Genomic DNA, 13,195 nt, shown 5'->3' with positions numbered 1-13,195 from the left:
GACAGTATAGCAAGAATTCATTAATATTAAGGCAGAAGACTTTGGAATAAGGTCATTTGGTTTAAGTTGGAAAAGATATATTTCAACACCAAGTTTTTACATAATCACTAGGCCAAATTCTGGAGACCCTTTCTTAGGGGAAACTGGGCATCCATCACTTGCACTGAGCAAGGCTGGTGTCCTATGGACAAAATGGTATGTTATGTGATCATGTAATTAAAGACAGTATCATAATGCCTCTGCACAAGAGGGCCAAGTTAAGGATGAATAGGCAACCATACAACTAGCATTTTCTATCTTTAAAGTGCTTGATTTTGTAACCTAAGTAAGGTAATCAGGAATCCCAAATCCAGCAGTAGTGGCTGGGTAGCTCTGACTACGTAAGTAGGGTTATAACTGATCCCTACTTGGATAGGAAGCCTCTCTAGCTACTGCAAGAAGTGGTGATGACAGCTGCATAGATGAGCTTTTTTTTTTTTTTTTTTTTTTTTGCCAGAAGGGCAACAGGGGATGGATTACTTGATGATTAACTATTCTGTTCCTCTGGGATACCTGGCATTGGCCACTGTCGGAAGACAGGATACTGGGCTAGATGGACCTTTGGTCTGATCCAGTATGGCTGTTCTTATGCTCTGAACGTAATTTTTGAATTATTTTAGGAAAGAAAAATGTAAAAAATTCTATTATGTGCAACTGAAACCCTCATCATGTGTCATCAAGGTTTACAACAGTTAGCTTTGCAACAGACTGCTACCATTTGAGTTACAAGACCAAATACATTGGCTGGCAACAGGAAAAAACTGTTATTCCAGAGAAGGGATGGACTGCTGAGTTCTAGGGGTCGTTGGTGTTGGGGGAGCCCAGCCAGGTAGATCCAGGATGTGTGTGCGCGCGCACACACGTGAGACACACTTTATCACTCTCTTCACCCTCCTGCCGTGGGAGTTGGGGGAGCTCCTACCCCATAGATACCACATGGGACTGCAGAACACTTATGGGGGAGGCTGGCCCAGTTTTTTCTTCACGTGGGTATGGGTCACTGGAATCATGTGCTGGCACCTTCAAGGCACTCCAAGTACAGTAACTGCTACTGCTGCTTTGGTGATAGCAGCATGAACCCAACCTTAGGAAGTCAGTGTTAACAAGTTTTGGCATACTGCCAAAACTTTCATGAAGACTGCAAGTGAGAGAACGGAAAAGGCGACTTCTCATAGTTTGTATCTCAGTGAAGCTGGACTAAACTTCATAGGACAAAAAGGCACTTCTCTAGTCCAAGGGCATTTCCCTTGCTGAATATCAAAGATTTGCTGCAAACAACAGGTACGAAAGCTACCCAAAAGAAAAGGCTGTAAGAATCTTTTATAATGGAAAGTGTTAGGCAACCTAAATACAGGCATTGTTACCAGCTCCCCCTATAATATACAAGCACTAGCAATAATCCTCACTAGCTTCCACCAAGCCTTCATTTATTTAGGGAAACAATTATTTCCAGAACAGCAAGCCCAATTAAAGTCCCTGTGCAGGTGAGTTTCCACAGTTATTAGAAATACCCATTTCTGTAAAAATCAGTCTCTGACCATTGTTATGTCCACCTATATTCACTTGTTCTCAAGGCTCTAAGCTGTGGCCCTCAAGGGCAACTGTTCTAAAAAAAATAAATAAATGGGTATTTGACTACAAATTGAAAATGTATCTTCTGAGCCACGCTGTGTATTTTTAAAATAGAAGTGTTTGAATCAGACCCATCACTACAGAAAGGAGGTAGACTGCACCATCTTCTGTCACTTTTCTCTGCAGCCCGAGGAGCAGTTCTGGTATGAACTGGGGGTTCTCTGAAGAGCAGCTGTGCCTTCCCTGATGAAGCTGCTCAGCAGCTCCCCTGCTGGCTGCCTGCTCCATTGCAAGGCAGGGAAGAGAAAGCAGCTCTGGTTTCTCCTTTGTCTGCTTTCCTGCGGAGTGGAAGGAACCTGAGGAAGAGTAGGACAGGTGCTCAACTAGCTTTGCCTGAGCCTACGGAAGCACCACCTAACAAAGGATGTCTCCCTTCCCTCCCACAGTCTCATACAGCAGCCCAGGAGAAGAGGAAAAAAGAGAAGCTGAGAACCCAACAACCAGTTAAAGCTCCCAGATTCTCTACCCTGGCCCAGTTTAGGGGCTGCTTGAATTTGCACCAGATAGCAATGGTTTGTTAAGGAACTATATGATAACTAAGGCTAGCTAGAGTGCAACATGCTCTATTATCAGAGTCCAGAAGATTACTTCTGGAGAGATCCTGATGTGCAGTGGGACTGACAGTAAGGATGAGGCAAGAAATGACTGGCCAGGGCTCTCTGGTAACTTAAAATTATGGATTTCAGCTTTCTGATCTATTTAATTATTGTAATTTATACGCTATCATTGATAACTATTTTAAATTTTGTTTTCCTTTTCTCTTCCTGGGAGAGGCCTGGAACCTGGTTCCGCATCAGTATGGAAGAAGCTGTGCTACTCAGATATCACTCTGAGTTGCCATTTACACAGCGGTCTTTAGATTATGACTCCAGGGAACAACCAAAGTTGACTTTGAGCAGTATTGCACCACCACTTGGTAAAACAAGACATTTTTCACTTTACGTTTATCATCTTTGCATACAGCATTGTCTATATTTTTAGTGGAAACTTTCCCAGTGTATACTTAAGCTATTTTTTTATTTCCAATAGGAGTTTAGATGTTATTCCAACATCAAACTGTGGAATAACAAGTTTCACTTTTGTTACTTATTCATTCTTTAGGGTATATTGATAATGGTATTTGTGTTTTAATTAATTATTTTTCCAGGTTCTTGTATAATCAAGAAGAAGAAAAAACACACCAGCAAGTTCTGACACAAATCAGAGAGCAAGAGACTAGTTTTATAGAAGAAGCACTGAAATAATCAAGTATCAGGGAGTAGCCGTGTTAGTCTGTACCCACAAAAACAAGGAGTCCGGTGGCACCTTAAAGACTAACATTTATTTGGGCATAAGCTTTCATGGGTAAAAAAAACACTTCTTCAGATGCAATAACTGAAATAATGATACAAGTAACGAAGTGGGTTGTATATATTTCGTATGAATTCTACTGTTAAGGGGTTGCCATGCAGTTAAATATACTACATAGATGTCCTTTTGATGCTTATAATTTTCCTTAACTGAGTTTTCACAAATTATTTATTGCTGGAGATACTTGTAGAAATTTTTCCACTATGAATTACAATGCTTGCTTTGAGAAATACTCAGTGATAAAGAAGGATGTAATATGGTACACAGTACATTGTATCAGAGACCAATAAAACCAGTACTGGTGCTAGATTATGTTGAAAATAAGAAAGCAGTGATGAGCAATCTGATTTCCAATAATGTTTATGTGGATAGTTCCAAAAAATTTAAACATCTCCACTTCCACCACATCATTACCAATAAAGGTTAGAATCAGGTATATGCAATATTTAGAGTAGTGGATGTGAGTAACGCAGTGTTTACACAGACACTGCGTCACCCTAACTATACCGACATAAGTCTTATGCCTCTTGTGTAGGAGGAGTTATTACGTTGGTGTAGTAGGGCACTTACATTGTGGGAGAAAGGCTGTAGCATAGACAATGACATAATTAGGTCGACATAAGCTGCCTTATGTCAACCTGTGTAGTGTAGACCAGCCCTAAGATTCTGTATCAAGGTATGAGTCACCAGCAGAGGTGAAGAAGTCAGTTTTCTTTGAGACTACAGATATTTATTCACCTCTCTGTCAGATATAAATTAAGCACTGTAAGCTAACAGTAGATGCCAATTTACATGCAAAGTCATCGAAGAGATGTGAAGCGAACAGGGAAGTAGCGCACAGGAAAAAATAAGCCACGGGTGTCTATCTTTAGTGATGGAGAATTCACATGACCCTTGGTAAATTGTTCTAATGGTTAACTACTTTCACTTTTAAAAATGTATGTCTTATTTCCAGTGTGAATTTGTTTTCTAGCTTCAACTTCCAGCCACTGCTAGGCTGGAAAACTCATTATTAATATTTGTTCCCACGTAGGTATTTATACTTAATTTACCTCTAGCATTAATCAATTTCTCATAAGGACAGTTTCTTCCTCTTCATTTAGTTTAAATAAAATGTTTCAAGATTAAATAACTCCTATTGGAGTGGGGTTTTTTCTGTTCATAAGATGTTTTATTGTAAGAGATTTCTAAAGAAATAAGATAGTCCTTGGTCACACCCATTAAGGTTTTCCACTGACTGCCCTGCAAAGTTTGGGGTAATTTGTGTTCAAAATATTAATGATGTTTATAACTTTCTACCCGTAACTTGTGTTCAAGTCTTAGATTTACTGATACTTGAATATTTACTGGAGTGTGATCAGACCAAATTATAGGACCTAATTTAACTTATGGGACTGACGAAGAATTTGAGACTACTCTTTTGAGTAGAGATAATGGTAATGGAGTATGAAATAAGTAGTACACTCTTTGGCGCTTGAGTAAATTTCTCCAAAGCATCCAGAGAGAAATTAACCCCCTCTAAAGAGGGGAGCATGAAGAGAGCAACTGAAATCTGTTTCGGGAAATTTTTCCAGCAGGCTTAAACTCTTACACCTAATAGTGCGGGGAAAAGTTGGACAAGATACTTATATAAGCATTAGTCATTTCAGGATTCTGGAGTCCAGTCAATGTTTACAAGTAAACCATTTAAACCATTCAGAAACATGCACAGAGCCAGTTGGGAGTGAGTTGTGGGGCATATTAATTGAAGAAAATTATTTTTTAATTTTTTCATTAATTCCTTTCTCATAACAGAGAACAACTAAAACAATTAGTTACTTTTGTGGTGAAAGTTGTTGGATGGGATTGTTTACATGGTTTTTGTACATGAAGAAACCTTTAGCTTTTATAAATTTCATTCATTATAAGAGAAATTTTTCTTCATAGATTTACATGTGAACAAGCAGGTTAAAATAAGGCATAGCAGACTTCATAGATTAGTAGCTTACTGTCAGCTTCCCACAGAAGCTTCCATTTTCTAGTAAGAGAAATCCTGAAATAGGAGAGTTCTTTTCTCTCTTCAGAGGTGGGTTCCCCACCCCACCATGAAAGCTGAGGCACTTCAATAGGATTGGCTTGAGTCTGTCTCCAGTCAGGACTCTCTCAGCCCTTATCCATTATCAGAGAAGAGAAGCTAAAGTTTCTTTAACATAACAAAATATATTGCACTTCATTTATTTACTTGTATGTATATCTAACAATATGCACACTGGAACTGTGGTAAAAATTCTCAAGATCATAAATTCTGTTTTGCAGTAACTTTTTTCTCTTGATTCTCTCTCATGCAATAAAGTATTGATGCAGTTTAGAAGCAGCTTCTGGTTGTCAATTCAGATATTGGTTTTGTATTGAAATTATATCTGCACACTTTATGTTATTGTGCCTTTTTTATGTATTTAAAAATCTTGGAAATTTTAACAAATTATTTTTAAGAGTAGGCTGCCATGAGCTGGAACTACTTTTCTGTGACTGATATTGGGGGAAACTTTTGGTGCTCATGCAACCTATCCTACACTGCACTCCCAAACACCTGCAAAATTTCCTCGAGCGTGGAAGCTGGAGCAGGAGCCATTTGATTTTGCCAATGGGACCACTCAATTCATTAAAAGGCTTGGGATCTATTATTTGACTAGGGAAATTGCCAACTCTCTTCAAAAAACTTTCTTCATGGAAGAAAGGGCACACTGGAGGAGAAAAGGAGAAAATTTTCAATGAGAAAAGAAAACTAACTGGAAATAAACTTCCCAGGGGAAAAAAATTCCTTGTTAAAGACTAACAGAAAGCAATAGGAAATAACAGCTCCCTTCATGAAGTCAAAGATAGTGAAGAGGGGGTGGTCAGTTCTGCAAACATGCCCGCAGGAGGAATTTTTCTCGATGGAGGAGACAGACAGACAAAAGATTCTGCCTCCGTTTTCCTGAGTCGTACAGAAAGATCCATGACTAATGATATATGTTAAGTGCAGTGGATTAATCCCAACAAAAGCTGTGATTTTAAGGAAGTAAATCAGTTGGGATTAGTCAATATCTTCTATATAGAAATAGCTAGTTATGATTACTAATAATTTTAAGGGGTTTTAGTGATTGTACTTTTTCGGCTGGTGAGGTAAAAATTTTTTTTTTACTTGTCTTAGAATAGTGAAATAGCTTTATTGTGTACAGTGGAGTAAGAAAGGAGTTAGAATAGTTTTACAAGCTAAGGGCCACGTTCTACTATCAATTCATACACAAACTCCCCCATTGAAGTTAACATGTAGAAATTAATACTAAGATATGACCTCACATTAACACATTAGTAAAACATCATGGGTGGGTACATTTTGTTTTCAAGTGGCAATTTAATACATTCTAGTATTCAGAATAAAAATACATTAATATTGTCAAACATAGGTATAAAATAAAGCTTTAAATAAAATTCCCAGAATACTATGTAAGAGCAAATCCATAATTTTATTCTTAACGTTATTAACTTCAGGCTACATTTCTTAGGTCACCAGACTCCTAAAAACAAAAACAACGTAAAACGAGTCTTCATTTCTTCAAAGCTTCAGCGATAAATATTTGCTAGTCTACTTTGTGAAGAACTGGTGCATTCTTTCCAACTTTTCACTAAACAGATATACCAGAAAACTACCAGGACCCTAGAGCTGGTGATTAATTTCTGGTTTCTCTTGGTGTGTCTTAGAAAATGATCCAAGGCAATGGGGAAAGCACCTGTAACTGGACATCAAAATCATGAACACTAAAAATAAAAATTAAACTCCTGAAGTATACTAGCAAACAAAATGTGAGCTACACATTTCTGACAGTACAATAGTTACTAAGGAATTTTCACACTCATTTTCATAAGAGATAAAAAATTTAAATAAATATTTATAGTAGATTGAAGCTGAAACAAACTCTAATGTACAAAATGGACAAATGTATCTATTTTTAAAATGTAAATATTCTTCTAGCTCATTTAAAAAGTGAATTTGCAGAACAGTGAATTGAGTAGAGCACAGACGTATGTGCTGAATTGCCTAACTAACCTGGCTACACGATACATTCAACATTCTGCCCTGTTCTGAAATCTTCGCTACTTCCTGGTTTATTATTTTATTTATTATAATTTATACAGAGCCCATTACCACAGTATCTAGGTGCACTGGGAATTTTATTAAAGTCAAAACATTTCCAAGGGGGCTAATACCCTATCACTCTCACCTTTATTTACGATAACTTTAAAAGGACAGAGACTAGAAAGGCATTGTCCATAGAAAAATGATTGGGAAAAAACAACTCAGTTATAGAAATGCCGTACATCAACCTTTATGTCACCAGACTTAGATTTAGGTGAATTCCAGAGACCAACCTCTATCACCTGCATCTTATTTTGATTGGGTTTAAGATAGTCAAACTTAACCCAGTCCTTTATCTCTGCCAATTATTTGGAGAGCAAGGAAATGGCTCCTTCTGGCTCTAACAAAAAGGACACACAGAAAGAAGTGTCGTCAGCAAATTGACGATATTGCATGTCTTTTGTTTCATGATTTGCTCCAGCAGGTGCACATACACAATAAGGCGGTAAGAATACTGAGCTTCTTGAAACCCCACATCTGAGAACCACCTAAGAGGAAAATAAATCATCCATCATCAATTTCTGGGAACTTTCCAACAGGAGGAAAGAGAGGAACCAACCTAAGGTAATTCCTGCCACTCCTGATAAGTCACACAAGTGAGTCAATGGCACCTAATGGAAAATTAGCAAGAACATGTGACTTCTGACAATTGCCATGAAGGGAAAGTCAACAGAGACTAATGTTACTTCCATTCTACATCCCCCTCTGAAAGCTGGCTGATGTCCAAAGAAGTAGAAGATGTAAGATGCTACTGGAGCTGGCTTGCCACCACCTTCTCAATGCTCTTTCCAAGAAAAGGGAGGTTACTGAGAAAACTATCATATAAAAAGTCGACATTGCCAACTGTCATTTTCTATGAAACTACTGTACTGTACTGCCTTTCAATTACTGAGTGTGAAAGCTGGCATGTCCGACTCCATGCAAACTATTGCAAGAAAAAATACTACAGGTCACCTGGTAGCTGAACCAAATTCAAAGAAACATTAACATTAAAAACAAAAATCAACCTAGTGATAACTCATTCATAGACATGATGTTTAATATAACTTGAATATCATCTTGCACTGAAGGGCTCAAAATACTTGACAAATGTTAGTGGAATTAAGCCTCAAAACATCCTACCCCTTGTGAGGCAGGTAAGTAGTATTGGGTAAAATTTTCTGAAGTGCTTAAGAAACTGCTGCATCCACATGGAACCTTACTGACTTCCATCGGATTCCATGCAAACACAAGGGTCTGCCCAGTCAGATGTCATAGGATCAGGAACCAAGTGATTCATTCAGCAAGTCTTTGGAAGAAACAGGAATAAAACCAGTTTCCTGATGCCCTGGTCTATACCTTAACCACAAAAGACCATCCTTCCTTACCACCTCCCTATGTGGATTACCATATAGTCATGAACTTCTTTCATATTAGCACTTTCAGATGACTAATACAAGTCCACTATATAAAATGTTTTGAGAAAAACCATTAACTAATGACCTAATCTTAGCCTAACTAACGCATAGCAAATATATGCTTTAAAATATCATTTTAATGGGTTTCATCCCACATTAACATTTTAACACTAGAATTTAGCCATCACAGATAAATGAACTAAATCTGTGAGCAATTTTGACCCAAGATTGTCATAATACAGTTATTTCACCCTGTTGTGCATACATACTGAAATTAAAGTTCCTCCCATGGTTATATCTTTGCAAGACCAAATGATGTCATACGATGTGTAACTCTTTCCAAGGTTTCAGAGTAGCAGCCGTGTTACTCTGTATTCGCAAAAAAGAAAAGGAGTATTTGTGGCACCTTAGAGACTAACTTGTTTTAGTCTCTAAGGTGCCACAAGTACTCCTTTTCTTCTTTCCAAGGTATTACTTTTGAAAAGACATGCGATTCTGATCTATTTCTCCAGTTTTAAGTAATGTCAACCATATTGTGGTTTGACAGAGATAAGATGACTTATAAAGGAGTTCTATATTTTTGTAACAGACAGCAGGGATACCTTTATATGCTCCAAAACAGCAGTTGCAACATTTGTATGAAGATCGATGAGCCTTTTCTTTTCAAGTAGTTCTGGAAGAGAGCTGAAAAAATTAAATATAAAGTAAAACACTGAGTTGCACATTCTAGTGGAATTGTGCATTCACTATAATAAATGCATAAAATTATGAGAAGCAATGGTGAAGGTTACAAACTGAAAAACACAGGAGTCAGGAAATACAAGAGTTAAGGTTCTCATAGAAACATTTACAGTATATTCAATGTGGGTAATTTAAGTAGCTGTAGTTTAGTGATAGAAAACAACTAATGTATATACAGTATGGGGAAAGTAATGCACCTAAATGTAAATGTATACAACTAGGAACAAAGAATGCAGACCATACTAATAAGATGGGGGAACACTAGTCCGAGAAGCAGTTACTCTGAAAAAGATTTTTGGGCACATGATAATCAGCTGAACATGAGATTCCAGTGTGATGCTATGGCCAAAAGGGCTAAAGTGTTCCTCGGATGCATAACTAGGGGTATCTCAAGCAGGCGTAGAGAGATCATATAACCTCTGTATTTGGCACTGGTGCAACCACTACTTGAGTACTGTGTCTAATTCTGGGGTATGCAATTGAAGAAGGATTGATCAGACACGCTGTACTGGTGACTCACAGCCCCGTAGGAGGTGCTTGGCACTGTGGCATCTGAATAATCACTTATTAGTGATTATCCTTAATCACAGGGATAACTAATAGAGGTCAGGACCCAATTTATCAATAGGAAGTGGGAAGAGTATGCAGCCTAGCCACAGGCATACATTTAGAGGCCTCCTGCAATTTGAGTGAGCTGCCAACATAAGGAAAGTTTGGTTGCAAAGAGAGAAGGCCAAGGGATAACAATTAGATAGGCACCAAGTCCCCAAGAAAAGTAACTGACAAAAGAAACAGAAAAAAACCCCAATACATCTAACAAACATACCCTAAATGTAGGCTATATAAAAAAACCCACAAGAGTAAAAAAACACCCCCCCCCCCCCCAAAAAAACACCATAGGTAGAAGATCAGCAGCAAAGTGGGGGCTACCCATTTTAGAGCACTTAGTGCAACATGTATGACTACCTGCGCCTTGGGAGCAGGTGGTGTAAGTACACGTGTGGTGCGAGCAATTCACAACCATCAGAGACAGAGTATGGGCTCTTGAGGCCAGAGTGGCTGAACTGGAGGACAATGGGAGACAGTAGGGTACACAGAAGAGACTTTTAGAGACAAAGTAGGGCAGTCCCACCTCCTGTCCAACAGCTCCTGTGCTGTTAAGGAGGATGAAAGTCTTGGGGCAGGAGAGCATCAAGCTGGAGTAGAAGGAAACAATCCCATAGTTGGGACCCACCTTCCAGATGATATCATGATTTCCTCTTGCACTGAGGATATCCCTCCGGGGGGCAGGGGCTTACTAGGAAGAGACAGGCAATAGTAGTGGGGATTTGATTACTAGAAATAGATTATGATAACCAGGAGAACTGCATGGTAAATTGCCAGCTGGATGTAAAGATAGCAGATCTCACGAGATATTAAGACTACCCTGTAGGTAGTGTGGGAAGCAACTGGTGGTTGTGCTACATGTAAGTATCAATGACTTGGGAAAGATAGGAGAGAGGTACTGGAGGGCAAATTTAGGCTGCTAGTAACAGATCAAAGTCCAGGACCACCATGGTGGCATTTTCTGAATTGCTTCCATTTCCACATGCAGGGCCAGTAAGACGGGCAGGATTGCAAGGTCTCAATGCATGAATGTGATGATGGTACAAGGAGGAGGGATTTAGATTTATTAAGAACTGGGGAACATTTGGGGAAGGAGTAGCCTATACAGGAGAGACTGGCTCTACATAAACCAAAATGGAACCAGACTGCTGGCATGTAAAATTAAAAAGGCTGTAATGGATTTTTTAAACCAAGGGCTGGGGGAAAGCGGACACGTGCATAGTAGTACACTGTTCAAGCAGACAGTGGAGTGGAGGAAGATCTAACTCTGGAAGGAGAGAGCAGTAAAGGAAGATTTCCTAGATGGGAGCCCAAAATGGCCAAGATTCCATGCTATAATAGTACAGGGCTGGAGGACATGGGGGTAGAAACTAAAAAGAGTGTTTCCCACAGGAACCCTGACATGCTTGGAAAGATGATCCCTGGGCTCCCTATCAGATCATACAACTCCCAAGAGAACAAAGTATATGGGTGGCAGATATCTCCCGACTATGTTTTGAAGAGATGGAAGAAAATGAACACTCAAATAGTGAAGTTACACTATTCAGGTGTCTTAGGGCCCTCCCGAAATCCAGTCACAGTTTCAATTCCAGAACTCATCGGCCAGAGGCAGAAGCACTTAAAATGGCAGATAAGGATAGCAGGGGTGACTCTAGCTGTGTCATCACCATAAGATGACTCAGTGCAGGAAACATCTTCAGTATTGAGAAAGTCTGCACCAGAGACATCTGAACCATGAAGGTCGGTGGCCGAGTCATGGGCTCAGAGATGATTGCTAGCAAGTGTTACAGTATTGACACCAGTACTGAGGAGTTATTACTGGGGAAAATATGGACCATCGGTACTCTGTGATCAGTTAATACATCACAGGGATCCAATCAGGGCCTCAAACTGCTTTTCCATTGAGGGGCATGAGCCAACAGAGAGACCTGGCTCATCTTACTAGGCACTAGGGAGAGTGACCTTTGTCTATGCTTACCATGGGAAATCTGTTCCTTCCCACCCCTTCCTAACAACAATTGGACTCAGTGACCAAGGGGTTCAGTGTCTTTGATGAAGAATGAACACAGAACCTTGATGTACGGCTGCATCTCACCAGAACACTAGCCAAGAGCAGATAGCCAGCTTGACAGGATTTTTAGCTTCAGACTCTGAAGAGGCCCTTTACGATAGCTCCAGAAGAAAGCTTGAAAAGGGCTATCAGGCCTTTCTGCATTCTTTTGGAAAAGGAGAGACAGATTAAACATTTGTCAGAGATGTGTCCCTCACTGAGACGAAACAGACACCTGGAGTATTCATCATGCTGGAAGTATGGACCACAGTTTCAGGTGGTACCTGTGGGTACTTGGTGACCAGCCAATGCACCAGAGGGACACAATATGGGCCATAAGGCCATATACCAGCCTTGCAAGAGGGATACGTTTAAAATGTCAGGGTTTTGGCTCAGCCATACTGGGTCAGACCAATGGTCCATCTAGCCCACTATCCTGTCTTCCGACAGTGGCCAATGCCAGAAGTTTCAGAGGGAATGAAAAGAACAGGGCAAACACCAAGTGATCCATTCCCTGTTCTCCACTCCCAGCATCTGACAGTCAGAGGCTTAATGACAGCCAGAGCCTGGGGTTGTACCCCTGGCCATCTTGGCTAATAGTCATTGATGGACCTATCATCCCATGACCTTAACTAATTCTTTTATTAAACCAGTTATAGTTTGACCTTTACAACATCCCATTGCAATGAGTTCCATAGATTAGTTGTGCATTGTGTGGAAAAAGTACTTCCTCATGTTTGTATTAAACCTGCTGCCTACTAATTTCACTGGGTGACCCCGGTTCTTACATTACATGAAGGAGTAAATAATCCCTTATTCACTTTCTTCACGCCATTCATGATTTCATAGACCTCTGTCATATCCCTCCTTAGTCATCTCTTTTCCAAACTGAATAGTGATAGTCATTTTAATCTCTCCTCAGATGGAAGCTGTTCCCATAACATTAATCATTTTTGTTGCACGTCTTGGTAACTTTTCCATTTCTAATATATATTTTTTGAGACGGGGTGACCCGAATTGCATACAGTATTCAAGGTGTGGATGTACCCTGGATTTCTATAGTGGCATTATGATATTTACTGTCTTATCTATCCCTTTCCTACCGTCTCCTAAAGTCGTTAGCTTTTTTGACTGCTGCTGCACACTGAGTGGATGTTTTCAGAAAACTATCCACAAGGACTCCAATATCTCTTTCTTGTGTGGTAACAGATAACTTAGATC

General features: G+C 39.5%; 1 protein-coding gene across 1 annotated transcript in view; it reads right to left on the bottom strand.

Annotated features, from left to right (window-relative positions):
• SCFD1 (sec1 family domain containing 1) overlaps window positions 1–13,195 on the bottom strand; it is a 139,872-nt gene that overhangs the window by 66,478 nt on the left and 60,199 nt on the right. The window contains 1 exon segment of the mRNA XM_038405110.2: window positions 9,180–9,261. Coding sequence (XP_038261038.1) covers window positions 9,180–9,261 — 82 coding nt within the window.

The sequence above is a fragment of the Dermochelys coriacea genome, chromosome 6 (genome assembly GCF_009764565.3).
Source record: "Dermochelys coriacea isolate rDerCor1 chromosome 6, rDerCor1.pri.v4, whole genome shotgun sequence".
Classification (NCBI taxonomy): domain Eukaryota; kingdom Metazoa; phylum Chordata; order Testudines; family Dermochelyidae; genus Dermochelys; species Dermochelys coriacea.
The sequence above is the reverse complement of the archived record's forward strand: the minus strand, read 5'-3'. Positions and strand labels throughout refer to the sequence as shown.